We start from the raw sequence: 17,224 nt of genomic DNA on the forward strand, positions 1-17,224 counted from the left end.
CAGCCGCAGTTTGGGCCATAGCCCTATATTCAGACTCAACATTAGATTTAGCCACGTTTCTTGCTTCTCCAAAAAATAAGATTCCCACCGGCAAAGACACAGAAACCCGTAGTCGATTTCCTGTCATCTACTGACCCTACACAATCAGCGTCACTATATGCTTCTATGTCCACATATGCTCCCTTTTTGAACCATAACCCCTTTCCCAGGGCTGATTTCAAGTATTTTACCACCATTAGAGCAGCCTCCCAATGAATTTTCCGAGGGTTTTTCCATGAATTGAGTTAATTTGTTCACAGCAAAGCTTATATCAGGTCAAGTGATAGTTAAGTATAAAAGTTTCCCTATCAACGATCTGTAAGAACGGGAGTCAAAAGCGTCTGAGTCATCATCATGAATATGAATTTGAGGATTCATAGGAAGTGTAACCGGTTTGACTCCCAATAACCTTGTTTCCTGCAGAAGATCAAGAACATATTTCCTCTGAGACATCACAAGTCCTTTATTACTGCGAGCCACTTCAATGCCAAGAAAATAACGAAGTGGACCAAGATATTTAGTGACAAAGTGTTTCTGTAGAAACTTCTTTGTCTGAGCTAACTCGTGAATACTTTCTCCAGTGAGGACAATATCATCAACATATACAATCAATATCACTATACCAGAAGTCCCTCTCTTGATAAACAACGAGTGATCAAACTGAGATCTTTGAAATCCACACTTAGAGACAACCTCACTTAGCTTATGAAACCATGCACGAGGGCTTTGTTTAAGCCCATAGATAGCCTTTTTGAGTTTACATACCTTGGAACACTCCCCCTGCCGTTCGAACCTAGGTGGTTGTTGCATATAGACTGTTTCAGAGAGATCACCATATAGAAATGCATTTGTCACATCAAGTTGAAAAAGAGGCCAATCCTGTTGAACTGCAAGAGATATAATAAAGCGAATAGTACCTAACCGTGCCACAGGCGAAAACGTCTCGAAGAAGTCCACACCATAAGTCTGTGTATAGCCTTTAGCAACAAGACGAGCTTTGAAGCGCTCTACAGACCCATCAGAATGATATTTGATGGTGAAAACCCATTTGGAGCCCACAACGTCACAATTCATTGGTAGGTCCTCCAAGTCCTAAGTCTCCCTAGAAAGAAGAACATCCATTTCCTCCTGCATGGCTTGCTTCCATCGTGAATCTAACAAGGCTTGGTGGTGAGAGGTTGGAATAGTATGACTATCCATAGCTCGGTCAAATTGTACCAAACTCGTGCTCACATGGTCCATAGAAACCAAGTTAGAGATAGGATGTCTTGTGCACTGTCGCTGGCCCTTGCGAATGGCAATGGGTAGATCATCTGCAGAATAGTCATCATTTCTTCCTGAGTCAGTCTTATCATTAGAACTTACCTCATGAGAAAACTCTGGTGAACGGTTGGGAGAGGGATCTTGACACCGAGTATAGACTATTGGAGGTTTAAGAAAACGATCACATGACGTGGTTGAGAGGAAGGGATAGACTCAAGTGATACTGGGGGAATAGGAAGAGGAACAGACACGGGGAGTTCAGCCACAGTGGTATTTGATGTGAAGTAAGAACGCGACTCAAAGAATGTAACATCCGCACTGATAATCTCTTTCTTGTTCTGGGGATCAAAACATCGGTAGCTTTTTTGATTGGCAAGATATCCAATGAACACACATTTGATGGCTTGGGCAGCAAGTTTGTTTTTGTTTGGGCCAAAGATGTGTACAAAGCAAGTGCATCCAAACACTTTGGGAGGAACATGAAATAATGGTCGATCTGGATATAGTATTTGAATGAGAATGCGTTCTTGGATGGTAGACGAGGGCAATCTGTTGATGAGGTAGCAGGCAGTAAGAATAGCATCACCCCAAAAATATGCATGCATATGAGTATGCAACATGAGAGTGCGAGTCACGTTTAGAAGTTATCGATGTTTGCGTTCAGCAACACCATTTTGTTGGGATGTGTGGGGACATGTATATTGTGGGCGAATCCCATGATTGGCATAGAATGGAAGTAGAACTAAGGATTTAAATTCAAGATCATTATCAGTGCGAATCTTTTTGACAATAACACCAAACTGAGTTTTTATTTCATTGACAAATTTCTGAATAATACAAATGACTTCAGACCTGTCCCGTGACAAGAATACCCAATTGACTCTAGTAAAATCATCAACCATAACAAGGTAATACCAGAAACGTGAACGAAAGGGAACAGGACTTGGACCCCAAACATCAACATGCAGAAGATCAAAGGAACTTTGACTCGATGGACTCTGACTTGAAGGGAAACTACTATGTGTATGCTTGCCTAACTGGCATGCATCACATAAGAAAGACTCTGATGCAGGAATATCTGGAAAAATACGACGAAGCTTGGACACAGAAGGATGACCCAGTCTGAGATGCCACTGCAAAGGAGAAGGCTTCGATGTGAAGGAGGATGCAGCAACATCGACAGGGACAGAGAGGAAATAGAGCCCCTCCCGTTCATGGCCGCCACCAATCTTCTCAGTTTGTAAGTCCTGAAAAAAACATGAACCAGGGTCAAAAATGACTCTACACTGTAAATCTCTAGCCAATTGCTTAACAGATAACAGGTTAACAGGAAATCGTGGAGCATATAGCACATGTGTAATGGTGCCAAAAGGTGTGAGATAGATATCACCACTGCCCATAATAGGGGACAACTTGCCCTCAGCTAACCTGACGTGTTGTGGTGTAGTGAACTTGGTGAACGATAAAACATATGTGGCTGATTACAACAATGTCTGCATGCTCCTGAGTCAATCATCCATATCATACCTGGGTCACTAGTAGGGGCACCAACAGAGAAAGCCGAGTCTATGGTAGTTGTGCTAGTTGAAGCAGGAGTAGATCTCTGAGCAAGAACCAGATCATATTCTTCCTTGTTTAAGTTGAGAGAATATAATGGAGATATACGAGTAGGAGACTCAACCATAGAAGTCGTAACCTGTGAAGAAGTCGCAGTAGAAGAAGAAGATCCTTTTCCTGCATTCGTCCTTCCTCCACCACATCCTTGAGGACCAGCAAAACGTAGGTGGGGATGTTTGTCCCAACATCGATCCTCTAAGTGCCCTAATTTACCAAAATAGGAGCACTGAAATCTGCCATGACCTGTACCACGTCCCCTAGATCCAAAAAAGGAACTATGGCCATGTCCACCTGACATCACAAGGGCAGATACTGGGGTGTCATGTGTAGCCTGAGTAAGAGTGACTGCAAGGCGACTCAGTCTATTATAAGTATCTGCTAGGTCTGGAAGATCACTGCCGGTGAGAATTTGAGACTTCGCCACAGAATACTCTAAAGGTAATCCAGACAGAAACTTTGCTACCATACTATTTTCAAAATGTGATGCATAACAGTGCTTGCACGGTGGGCGAAGAGCTTTTAACCGTTCATACGCAGCAGTCAAAGTAGCAAAATATTGTGACAGATCTTGATCTTCTTGTCGTATGTTACACAACTCCTCTTCCAATTGTAAAATTTTAATGACATTCATAGCATGAGAGTACGTCTTCTTCAGAAAAGACCACATATCTTTGGCCTTGGTGTAGCATGCAATTGTTGGAGCTATACGGGACTCTACACTGTTCATAATCCATGCCATTACAATGTTATTATCTTCATCCCACGTAGCATATTTCCCTTTTTTCTCAAGGGGTTCATCTTCTTCAATAACATATTTTTTTTTATGGCCAGCCACGGACATCATAAAAACTCTAGACCATATCTCATAATTCGAACCATCGAGTTTGATTGTGGTTCCATACGAAAAAGAGTTCTCAGCCATCTTGTATTCATTGGAACCTTCTAATCTACTACTGTCAGCCATAGTAGAAAACCAATATGATAAAGCACAAAGACTACAGCCAAGGAACGTGCAGCAGGTTGAACACAAACCAGACAGCAAGTATCAAATTTTCAAATGACAGCAAGCAACAGATTTTCAGACGATAGCAGGCAGAAAATATTCAGCAATCTATTTTCAGATAAGGTAGCAGGCATCAATTCAAGCACACAGATCTGACAGTAAATCCCACCACAACTGGTCAGCTCCATGCAACTTCGACTATTCATTAACTTCACACGATTTCAGGCCTGTGGCATTAAACACACACAGATTTGCCAAGACAACGTACCTTTGCCTGTTATGATCCACCAGGTACCAAACATATCTGATTATCCTAATCGATCAGACGATCAATTGTCTGATCTTTTTCCACGGCATCAGATAGGTCAGATCTGAAACATCTCATCTTTTCCACGACAGCCACTAGGTCAGATCTGAAACGTTCTGGTCTGATCCACTACTGGTCTGATCTTCTTCCATGCAGGCAATAGGTCAGATCTGAACCATTATGATCTGATTCACCATGCAGCCGCATCATCTGGTCAAACACCATCATTATTTGGATATGAACGACAGCATTAGATTTGTTTTCTCTTTTTTTTTTTTTGCTACTCAACTACTCCAACAACCACACAAGCCCTAGATTGTACAGCCCTAGGTTCATGGCTCTGATACCATGTTGATTATTGGAAGAAGAAAGGGGCAAGAGAGATACAGGGAGAATGTGAGAGGACGAGAGAGAGAGAGGAAACTTTTCTTTATTCTTCACGTAACCCTAATCTCATATTAATATGAGACTAGGGTGTGTTACCAATTTTACAAAATTAGTCCACTAAACATAAGACAATAATTAAGTGGACCTATTTCTGTAAGAATCTTCACAAAATGCCACAAAAACACGTCTCTGCGTCTGAAAATAAGAGGGATTGAGAATAGAGAATAGAAGGGAAGCAATGAAGGAAAGAATGCTGTCGGCCAATACAGCGTCTTGATCTCTATTATTAACATGACCTAATCAGGTTACAACAAAAAAGGAATAAAAACATGAAGTAATTACAAGAGATACCACCACCTAATATGTTTAGGCGTGAAGTTAGAAAAAAAGTGGATCGGGTCTGAACAGACCCGATCCCTTATACATACAGACTTAACAGCCCCCCTCAAGTTGTGCATGAGATTTGATCATACACAACTTGTTTTTCAAATCCCAAAAGTGCTGCCCTGTGAGTCCTTTGGTAAAAAATCCGCTATCTGTTCACTGGTGGATATATAAGTAGGCAAGATCTCGGCTTCTTCAACCTTCTGACGAATGAAATGTTGATCAATCTCAATGTGTTTGGTACGATTATGCAAAATGGGGTTGTAGGCAATTTTGATTGCGCTTTGATTGTCACATAGTAATGATGACTGAACAATCGAAAGATTGAGCACTCCAAGCAAATGCCGTAACCATGATGCCTCAGCTGTCCCTGCGGCCATTGCTCTATACTCTGCCTCAGTGCTGGATCGTGCAACTGCACGTTACTTTTTACTGCTCCAACAAATGAGATTAGAATCAAGAAAAAGACAGAAACCTGAAACTGAGCGTCGGTCATCGGGATCTCCTGCCCAGTCTACATCACTATAAGTATATATGCTATGTCCAAGAGTAACATTGGGACACTTTGTATAGACCAGTCCATCCCCAAGAGTAGCTTTGAGATACCGTAAGATCCACTTAGCGGCATCCACATGTCCTTCTGTGGGTGCATGCATAAATTGAGAGATCTGACTTACAACATATACTATGTCTGGGCGAGTAAAAGTGAGGTATTGTAACATACCAACAATGCTGCGATAGAAGGTAGGATTTGAATAGGCAGCGGTTCCATCAGAGGCAGCCAATTTAGTGTTCAGAACACTAGGAGTAGTTATAGGTTTGCAATTAATCATACCTGCCCTGTCCAAAATATCAAGGGTATACTTATGCTGCGTAAGAGTCAATCGATCATTCGTCCTGTCAAGTTCAACACCCAAGAAGTACCGTAGTTCGCCGAGATCCTTCATCTTAAATTCTTGCTGTAACATACCCTTAACATAAGATATATGTGAAGAACTCCCAATTATAACAATATCATCTACATATATAAGTAACCAAGTGGTAGTTTCTCCGGTATGATATATAAACAAGGAATGATCGAGAGAGCTTCGTAGAAAACCAACTTGTTGTATATGATGAGAAAACCGATCGAACCATGATCTAGAAGCTTGCTTCAGCCCATATAAAAACTTATGTAACTTACAAACCCATTTGTGAGGATCATGAGTAGTATAGCCGAGAGGTTGCTCCATGTATACCTCTTCCTTAAGAATCCCATGAAGAAAAGCATTTTTGACGTCTAACTGGTAAAAAGGTCATCCATATGAGACTGCAAGAGAAATAATCACACGTATTGTGCCCATCTTGATAACATGACTGAATGTTTCATCATAATCTTCCCCATATTGCTGAGTGAAACCGCGTGCCACAAGACGTGCTTTATGTCGATCAATGCTACCATCTGGTTTATATTTCAGTTTGTAAACCCATTTGGAGCCCACACAGGACTGAATGTTTCATCATAATCTTCCCCATATTGCTGAGTGAAACCGCGAGCCACAAGACGTGTTTTATGTCGATCAATGCTACCATCTGGCTTATATTTCAGTTTGTAAACCCATTTGGGGCCCACAACATTCTTATCATCTGGATAAGAGACAATCTGCCAAGTCTGACACTCATGCAAGACTGCCATTTCTTCATTCATAGCTTCAACCCAACATTTTTCCTTACTCGCATGGTGATAGGATTTTGGTTCCACCTTTTTGCTCACTTCTGTCATAAACAACTGAAAATCTAAAGAAAAGTTGTTATAACTCACCCATCGATCAATGGGATGTCGCACACGTTGTGATTGACGTGGGACTGCAATAAGAGCTGATCGCCTAGAGTACACCAGGCCTGAGAACCGACTATGTATAGGTGGATCATTGGGTTGAGAAGATGAGGGCATGCTGTCCAAGGAACTACTCACAAGTGTCTCAGGGTCATTAACACCTTGCTCCTTGTGCTCAGTCAAAAGTTCTGCCCCTTTTTTTAAGATTTCAGCATGTAGCCAAGTGTCATAAACTTCATTTTTATCCTTGAGTGTCATACAAGTAACCTTGGGATCTTGTAACCTGCTTTCATCAAAAACAACATGCCGTGAAATGAACACGCCAAGTTTTAGGGTTGTAACATCTATAACCCTTGTAATTTTCTGCATACCCTATAAATCTGCACAAAATAGCACGATCTTGAAACTTGTTTCGTAGAGAAACATCAACATGCACATAGCAAACACATCCAAAAACACGCAATTCCTCATAGTGTGGCTGCTCTTGTTGTAATAGAAAATATGGTGATTTTCCATCAAGCAAAGCCAATGGCAGTCGATTTATAACATGGACAGCCGTATGAAAAGCCTCGGTCCACAATATCATGGGTAAGTCTGTGTCATGCATCATGTTGAGGGCACTTTCAACAATATGTCTATGTTTCCTTTCAGCAATTCCGTTTTGCTGAGGAGTATGCGGGCATGAAATTTGTCTAGTGATCCCATTATCTAGTAGGTACTCAGTAAAATCATTAGAGATAAATTCACCACCACCATCACATTGAAAATGCACAATATTACTGGAGTATTTATTCTGAACCAAAGCATGGAATTGAATGAACAAACGGAAAACTTCAGATTTGTGTTTCATGAAGTGGATCCAAGTATGTCGGGAATATGAATCTATAAAAATGACATAGTACCTACTCCCAGAAGAAGAGGGAATTGGAGCAGGCCCCCAAACATCCGAATATATAGTGTCAAAAGCCTTCGAAGCTCTTTTATTAATTGATTGAAAAGGAAGGGCATGGCTCTTACAAATATGACAACTCGAGCACATGCTGGACTCACTGACTGAACTTAGACTGGACTTATCTAAGAGCCCGTTTGCAACAAGACTTCGAACAAAAGACTGACTACAATGAGCTAACCGACCATGCCAAATGGATGGCTTATTATACTCTGCGACATTGACTTCATTATGACTTGGAGAACATGAATTTGGAGGGTGAGGTTTGGACAGCTTTGGAGCTTCTTCAAGGACATACATATCTCCTTTGCGAGTGCCCTCAGCGAATGTCTTCCTGGTTTGAGCATCCTTGACATAAACAGAAGACGGTGTGAATTCAACAGAGGAGTGAGTATCATCAATAAGTTTGGACACTGAGATAATATTTTTCTTGACACTTGGAACAACAAGGACATTCTTTAATGGAATAGAAAAAGAGCCCATGGATATTTGTGCATTGCCAATGTGCGACATTGTGTGATGGGAACCATCTCCCGTGACTACTGAGCCTTGATCTAAATAAGGGAAAACACTAGAGAGATTACCTGTGTCACCAGTAACGTGGGCTGCTGCGCCAGAGTCCACATACCACTCTCCTTGCTCATTTTGCTTCAAGTTAAGTTTAGATAAGGCTGTCATTAGAAGTTGCTGCACGTCTGCTGAAACCTTTGAAGTCAGATTTGATCCAGACGAGGTTGAAGCTGCTGTCTTGTTTTCACGCCTGACTTGACTATTCTTGTTCTGAGGATTGTGCCAACATTCTGATTTTACATGCCCCTTCTTGTTGCAATAGAAGCACGTCGGAATTCTTCTAGATGTGGCAGAGGTAGCATTCACGCTTGCCGGTGTTGGGAGAATCCCTCTTCCCATTCCTACCTGAGGAGTCCAAGAACGAGTGCGATTTCCTTGCAGTGCGTGTGTCCCTGTGATCAGTACATTGTGGCTGTTGGAAGGAATATTGAGAATATAAAGAGCATTATGCAGAAGATATTTATTTAATAAGGACAAACTCCCTTTTCCAGCCACAGAGATCGAGGACCCATCAGCCATAGAAACACGTTGCTGCCCTGAAGACAATTTGTACTCTTGAAACATCTTAGGGTTCCCTGTCATATGATGAGTGGCTCCACTGTCCACTACCCAATCTCCAAGTAAGGAATTACCTTGATCACTAGTGGCAACAAGAGCTTGGGCTAACTGAGCTCCCTCAGACCTGGAGGCTTCCTCCTTCACAGTAGATAATCGGCTGATGTAAGCTTGTAACTCCTTGATTTGGTCAGCGGAAAGCTTCGGTTTTTCAGCACCGGGAGAGCTAGTGTCAGGCATAGGAGGACCCCTCCTACCAGAGGGAGGACGACCACGGGTGAGCCTCTTCTCAGGATGAAGATCCAAAAAAAAATCAACAGAGTGGCCCAACTTGTTACAATGACTACACGCCGAGTAGTACGCTGCCCAAACCCTGGAGCACGGATAACAAACGCAGAGGGAGAACTACCATGATTAGAGTCAATATGCATCACTTGACGGCGTTGTTCCTCAGATTCCACCCGGGCATACACGTCCTCAATTCCAGGGATCTCATCACAATTGAGAATTTGACTCCTAATGGATTCAAACTCATCATGCAGACCTCCCAGAAAAATAAACGTACGGTCCATCCACTCTTTCTGCCAATACATGATCAGAACCGCACTTCCAGTCATCATTCATATGATAATCCAGTTCCTCCCATTTAGTCTTCAGGGCTGCATAGAAAGATGCCACAGACAAGTCACCCTGTTTAAGAGAGTAGATGCTGCGTTTAATCTAATATGTACGCAGGACTCTCTTTTTACGGCCATACATCCTCGCAAGCACAGTCCACATGTCATATGCAGTCAACTTTCGCAAAATAAGGGGCTGAATATCAGCAGAAACAGAACTAATAATCCAAACCTTAACCTGACTATCTTCCAATGCCCAAGTCGTCCATCCAAGTTCAGTTTTACTAGGCGCAGGTTTCTCCCCAGTGATATAGGGCAGACGACCGCGACTCGTGATCCCAATTTCAAGTGCAGCAGACCAAGAGAGATAATTGTCTTTGTTCAGCCGAATAGAAGTGACTTGAACAGGCACATTTTCGCTCTTGGTATTGCTGCCTGTGTCAAAGTTAACATCGGTCTTGGGGGTCATTTCTTCGGCCATAACGACCACAAAAGAAGTTCAACAACGAGAGAATACCAGAAAAAACACAGGGCAGGGACAGGCTGCGTCGGCAGGAACAGGTCAGGCGGCGACGGCGGTCAGGCGACGACGGTCCTGGCAACGGAAGACCTGGCGACGGCGGGGCAGCCGACGGCGATCTGCACAACGACGGCGAGCCGGGCGACGACGGCGAGCCGGGCGACGACGGCGATCCAGGCGATCCGGGTGACGACGCGATCCTGGCGACGGCGGGGGCCCACAGCAGCGGCCGGCGTCAGGCTGCGTCGGCGGGATGCGTAGGTGGGCGGCGGCGGCGAAGACTTAGGGTTCCAAGAAAAAACCCTAAATCACAAACGAACAAAGACGCCAACAGCACTATTATGGCTCTGATACCATGTAGAAACTCACAGCGAAAGGAGAGAAAGAAGAGCCAACACAAAGTTTACGTGAAAAACCTCAAAAAGAGGTGAAAAACCAAGGGGAAGCTCTAACCTAGGGGCAAAACCGCAACCCTAGGAGAGAGAAAAAACTTCATTCACTTAATCAACAATCACAATAAGTGAGAGTTATATAGAGGGAGGAAGAGAGGCCCGCCTAGGGAACCGAGCCCGTCCTCGGTTCTCGCGTCCATGGGTCCGGGTCCATATATGGACCCGGTTCCCTATAACACTGTATTCTAACAATTCTTATTCTCAATATACTTGGATTTACTTTATGAAACAAAAATCAGAAGTGTTTCGTATCTTGCGAGAACTTCATGTCATGATCCAAACACAGATCTCGTCTAAAGTTGTGCATTTCCATTGTGATGGTGGGGGAGAATATTCTTCACATGACTTTATTAACTTTTTACGATAAAATGGGATAACTCGACAGATTTCATGCCCATACACCCCACAACAAAATGATGTAGTTGAACGAAAACGTCGTCACATTGTGGAAAGTGGTATGAGTATGATGCATGATAGTAATACTCCTATTACTCTATGGACGGAGGCTTTTCACACTGTTGTGCATATAATAAATCGTCTGCCCATTACAGTTTTGGATTCAAAATCTTCTTACTTCACTCTTTTTGGTCGAAATTCAAACTACAATGATTTAAGGGTTTTTGGATGTGTGTGCTATGTTCACATTGACTCGTCATTGAGAAATAAATTTCAAAGCAAAGCAATGCAGTGCAGGTTCGTTGGCTATGCAGATGAATACAAAGGTTTCAGATGTTATGACCCTACAACCAGACGCATCAAAGTATCAAGAAATGTTGTGTTTGATGAACACAATTTAACATTTCTACGGAGAATTCTCAAACCGTGGAATCATATGATCCTTGGGTAAGTGTTGAGTCATTTGCAGGAGGCAGTCTAGAATCACATCCACAAGATGAGAAAGCATCATCTTCACATATCACACAAACAGAAGGAAACAAAGAACTTGTTCCAGCTATGAAAGAAGGAGAAAACAATGCTTCATGTCGATTTTCAGGACAGGTTTACACTCGTCAGAAAAGAAGGAGAGATGGCAATCCGACCTCTTCCCACGTTGAAATCTATGATCAGCCTGTTAGAAGATCTGTGCGAGTGCGACACCCCATTCATAGATGGGTAAGGTATGATAATCTCTCCTTAGATTTTCAGCTCTTTATGTCTCAAGTTATAAAACGAGATGAACCTACTTCTTTTGAGGAAGCATCCAAGTCGTTGCATTGGATCAAGACAATGAATGAAGAAATAGATGCATTGCATGAATGTGGGACATGGAAAGTTATTCCTAGACCCAAAGAAAAGAATGTAGTAGGTTCGAAATGGATTTATAAAATTAAATATAAACATGATGGCAGTGTAGAAAGATACAAGGCAAGATTGGTGGCACGAGGCTTCACACAACAATATGGAGAAGATTATGATGAAACATTCAGCCCTGTGATCAAAATAGAAACAATCCGTGTGATTATATCATTGGCAGTTGAACATGGATGGAAACTACATCAAATGGACGTGAAGAATGCTTTTCTTCATGGTGATTTGAGGGAGGAAGTATATATAGAACAACCTCCAGGATATACGAAAGGAGATCCTCATGCATGGGTTTGTAAACTAAGAAAATATATTTATGGACTCAAACAGGCCTCACGCTCGTGGTTTGACAGTTTCTCTTGCAAGATTCAAGAATGTGGTTTTCGGAGATGTCCTTTAGATCACTCTCTTTTCATCTATCGAAAGGAAAACATTTTTACTTTACATATTATATATGTTGATGATATTGTTATCACATGCAATTCAGAAAAACACATAGAAGAAGTTAAAGTTTTGATGATGCAAAACTTCAAAATGAAAGAGCTTGGTGATTTATGATTCTTTCTTGGAGTAGAGATTGATAGACACAATGATCGCCTCACATTGACACAACAGAAATACACGTTGGATCTACTGAAAAAGACAGGTATGTCTGATTGTAAGCCTGTTGGAACTCCTAGTGTTCTAAATCAAAGACTAAGTGCTCAGGATGGAGAGTTATATGAAGATCCTACACAATATCGAAGTATTGTTGGGGCACTTCAATATCTTACATTCACTAGACCTGATATTATATATGTTGTGAATCAAGTATCTCAATTTATGCATACACCTAGAGATACTCACATAGATGCTGTCAAAATAATATTAAGATATCTAAAGGGGACAACAGGAGATGGCTTAGTTTATGGTAAGAGTGAAAATATAACTGCTGGACATCAACTTGTAACATTCACAAATGCAGATTGGGCTGGAGATCCCGATCAAAGAAAGTCCATTTCTGGTTTTTGTATTTTCATTGGACGTAATCTTGTGTCTTGGAGTTGTCGAAAGCAAAAGGTAGTGGCAAGATCCAGCACTGAAGCAGAATACAGATGCATGGCTGCAGGTGCTGCTGAAGTCACATGGGTTAGACATTTGCTAGAAGACATTGGAGAAAAGATTAAAACGTCAATGTTAATGTGCGATAATCAAAGCGCTATTAACATTGTCTTTAATCTCATACAACATGGTCGAACAAAGCACATTGAGATTGATCAACACTTTATTAGACAAAAGGTGGAAGACAAGGAGATTCAGCCTATTTATGTTCATACAAATGAACAAGTTGCAGACTTATTTACAAAAGGACTAACGAAGCAACGATTCTGGTTTCTAAAAAGCAAGTTGTACATGGTGCAAAACCATATACAACTTGAGGGAGGATGATAAGATGTTGGATCTAATCTGATCCAGATCCAACACGTCCAACCATGTCTGAGCGCATTTATCTAAGCAGGGTTATGATTGTAATTTCTGTAATTGTTTTATTCTAGACTCTAGATTAATGTGTTGCTTCACTCTAGGCTCTAGATTAATGTGTTGCTTCACACTAGGCTCTAGAATAATGTGTTGCTTCACTCTAGGCTCTAGATTATTGTGTTGCTTCACTCTAGGCTCTAGATTATTGTGATTGTTTCATTCTAGATTCTTGTAAATTGTGTAGAGGGATCACTATATAAATGGGTTGTGTGAGAATGTAAACACTCACCTCCCTTCCTCATTTTTCTTTTCATATTCTCTCTCTTATCTTTCCTTTGCTCAATCTAGACGTGCGTTATACTTCGACATCCAAAATCTAACAGGAATATTGTGTTATGGCTCAAATTACTACCGAAATGACTTGGTCTAGAACCTTACTTGAGAGTGTTGGTATTTCTACTTCTATACCTATGAAAATGTTTTATGATAATAGGGCTGCACCTACATTTTCATTAATCCTGTATTTCATGAGAGGACAAAGCATATTGAAGTAGATTGTCATTACATTCGTGATATGGTTTAAGGGGGAAACATCTCCACCATACATGTAGCCTTAGAAGATCAAACAACTGATATTTTTACTTAAGTCTTGCATACTGTGGAGTTTTCTAGATGTTGTGACAAGCTGAGCATGATTAACATCTATGCTCTAGCTTGAGGGGGCGTGTTGAATAATATTTAAGTTAGGTAGTGTTTTGAATATTTAATAGTCTTTATTAATAATTGTTTAGTCTTGGACTTATTTTGTAATTTGTTGGTTTCACAGTAATTCTCATTTAACATGAGATTAGGGCACATTAATGTTATTCGAATAGAGTTTCTCTCCCTCTTTCTTGACCTCTTCTCTTCTCCCTTCTGGCATCACGCAACATATCTTATCATTCCTTTTTACCAAGGTTTTAAGCTTGTCTTCAAAGAAGCTAAGAAATATCCTTATAGGGGCGAGATACAAGGGTTCATTTATTTCGATTGCATAAATAATGAGCAAGTGTTGCTGGACATCTCAACAGGTCAAACTCGGATCAATTGCATGTCCATTTGGTCATCTTGATGAATGCTAAAAGAGCACTTGAAGTAATTCATGAATAGTATTTGTATTTCAAAAAGAACTTAGTTTGAATTAGTTAAAGCCAGCAGACATCATCTGGCTGGATCTTGCCGGTATCAATTCACTAATATCCACATCCCAAGAATAATCAAGGAGACAATTCTGGAAAATACTGATAATGAAATAAAAAATAGCCATAAAAAAAAAGTGGTTCTAAGAAAATTCCAATTGTTTGGTCATCAGGAAACAAGCATCATAAAAGACGAAGAAAGTAAATGTTAATTATGGAGGGATATTTTACTACCTATGATGCATCTTATCTTCATCCATACATCTAATCAACTTTTGTATGCAAGAGCAATTGTTTCTCTCAAAGTGGGCATCAGACCACTCAAATCTTAGATCAGAGGGTCTAATCTTATATGTTGTTGCAGCCTTGAAACGTGGAGAGAGAGAGAGAGGGCTGAAGACGTGAGAGTTGAGAAGAAAAGAACACGTTTAATTCACTAACCCTAATCTCTATTATAAAGAGATTAGGGTAGAAAGAAGATTTACAGATTACATCAATCTAAAATAAAGAAAATATTAAAGAGATCTTATAACTCTTTAATATTACAAAGAACCACCTAGAAACATAAACATTCTTATTTCAACACTCCCCCTCAAGCTGGAGCATACATATTAAACATGCTCAGCTTGTCACAACATTTAGAGAAATCACCAATAGGTAGAGCTTTGGTGAAGACATCTGCAGCTTGGTCTTCTGAAGGGACATCAATAGTGGCAATGGTTCCTCCTTGAACGAGATCCCGAATGCAATGACAGTCAACCTCAATATGTTTAGTTCTCTCATGGAAAACTGGATTATTAGCAATGTATGTGGTTGCACGATTGTCACAATACATCTTCATGGGAAGTGGAATCGACACACTTAGGCTAGATAGCATGAATCTAACCCAAGTCATTTCTGTTGCAGTTTGAGTCATAGCTCTATATTCAGATTTTGCACTAGATCTTGACACCACGCCTTGTTTTTTACTTCTCTATGATATGAGGTTGCCTCCCACAAATACACAAAATCCTGTGGTAGATTTTCTGTCCTCGACTGAGCCAGCATAGTCAACATCACTATAGGCTTCCACTTCCAGAGTCTTGCCTTTTGTGAACAAAAGGCCTTTGCCAGGAGACGATTTCAGATATTTAACCACCATCAAAGCAGCATCCCAATGAACTTTCCTTGGTTTTTCCATAAATTGACTTAGCTTCCCCACTGCAAAACTAAGGTCTGGTCTTGTCACAGTAACATAAAGTAGTTTTCCAATAAGGGATCTATAAGATCTAGAATCCACTAATTCTGTTTGGTCATCATGAAGGTGTATACGTGAATTCATAGGCAAATTAGCCGGTTTAGCTGCTAGCATCCCTGTGTCCTGCAATAAATCAAGAACATACTTCCGTTGAGAGAGAACAACACCCTCCCTATTGCGAGGGACTTCTATTCCCAAGAAGTATCGAAGTGGACCAAGATCTTTCGTCACAAAGTGTTTTTGAAGAAACAGTTTTGCATCAGAAATTTATTGATCAGAGTCACTTGTTAGGATAATATCATCAACATAAACCACGAGAACGGTTATACCTCTGGAAGTCTTCTTGATAAACAGAGAATGATCAAGAGGAGATCTCACAAAGCCACACTTTGAGACTACCTCGAAAAACTTGTGAAACCACGCACGAGGACTCTGCTTGAATCCATAAATAGCTTTCTTCAGCTTGCACACTTTGCCACACTCCCCCTGTCGTTCAAATCCTGGTGGTTGTTGCATATAGACAGTCTCATCGAGATCACCGTACAAAAAAGCGTTTTTGACATCCAGTTGATACATGTGCCAGTCATGGTGGACAGCCACAGAAATGATAAGACGAATGGTTCCCAACCGAGCAACTAGAGAGAAGGTCTCAAAGAAATCCACACCGTAGGTCTGCGTGTAGCCCTTAGCAACCAACCGAGTTTTGTATCGTTCCATAGAACCATCAGAATTATATTTCACTGTGAATACCCACTTTGAGCCAACAATATCACAATGAGGAGGAGGATCAACAAGTTCCCAAGTGCCTCTCTGCACTAAGGCATCCATCTCATCTTGCATAACCCGTCTCCATTGCGTGTCTAATAAAGCCTGCTGGTGACACGTAGGAACTGTATGAGCAGCCAAAGCTTGAATGAACGGTTGCATATTTTTACCAACATCATCAGTAGACACAAAATGAGATATAGGATGTAAAGTACATTGTCGCCTGCCATTGCGAAGAGCAATACGTAAGTCTTGACAGGATCAGAATGACTAGGACTATACACTTCAGATGTACTTACCTCCTTAGAAACCATTGGCGAAGGATTATGAGAAGGGTCATGTCGACGTGTGTAGACCAGCGGAGGATCACGAAACTTGGACACTACAGTAGAAGAAGATTCAGAAGGAAACGACTCCAAAGGAATAGGAGGAATAGGTAGTGGGTCTGGTGATGGTGGCATCTCAGGAAGGATGGAAGAGGAGCTATAATAAGGATGAGACTCAAAGAATGTGACATCCGCACTGATATTCTCCTTTTGAGTTAAGGGATCAAAGCATTTGTAGCCCTTATGGTTTCTGGAGTAGCCTATAAAGATACACTTAATGGCTTGGGCTCCCAATTTATCACGTGTGGGTCCAAGTATGTGAACGAAGCATGTGCAACCAAGTACTTTGGGAGCCACTGGAAATAAAGGTCGTTGTGGATGCACAAGTTTAATGGGAACCTTGTTGTCAATAGAGGATGAGGGTAAACGGTTGGTTAAGTAACAGGCCGTGAGGATGGCATCTTCCCAAAAAG

At 41.2% G+C, this 17,224-nt stretch overlaps 3 protein-coding genes across 6 annotated transcripts in view; all 3 read right to left on the minus strand.

Moving 5' to 3' along the window:
- The window catches only part of LOC116264056 (ADP-ribosylation factor GTPase-activating protein AGD12-like), a 48,383-nt gene that overhangs the window by 23,431 nt on the left and 7,728 nt on the right, over positions 1–17,224 (minus strand). The window lies entirely within an intron of this gene.
- LOC126410518 (uncharacterized) lies at positions 1,109–6,475 on the minus strand. Its single transcript, XM_050080456.1, has 2 exons — positions 2,830–6,475; positions 1,109–2,549 (listed from the first exon to the last, which is right to left on the minus strand). Exons 1-2 carry the CDS (start codon positions 3,881–3,883, stop codon positions 2,536–2,538), a joined length of 1,068 nt encoding a protein of 355 aa, XP_049936413.1. The 5' UTR covers positions 3,884–6,475; the 3' UTR covers positions 1,109–2,535.
- LOC126410519 (uncharacterized) lies at positions 7,798–8,876 on the minus strand. The gene is made up of 2 exons (XM_050080459.1): positions 8,350–8,876; positions 7,798–8,113 (listed from the first exon to the last, which is right to left on the minus strand). The coding sequence occupies exons 1-2, from the start codon at positions 8,852–8,854 to the stop codon at positions 8,085–8,087; spliced, it is 534 nt and encodes a 177-aa protein (XP_049936416.1). The 5' UTR covers positions 8,855–8,876; the 3' UTR covers positions 7,798–8,084.

This window comes from Nymphaea colorata, chromosome 11, assembly GCF_008831285.2.
Source record: "Nymphaea colorata isolate Beijing-Zhang1983 chromosome 11, ASM883128v2, whole genome shotgun sequence".
Lineage (NCBI taxonomy): Eukaryota > Viridiplantae > Streptophyta > Magnoliopsida > Nymphaeales > Nymphaeaceae > Nymphaea > Nymphaea colorata.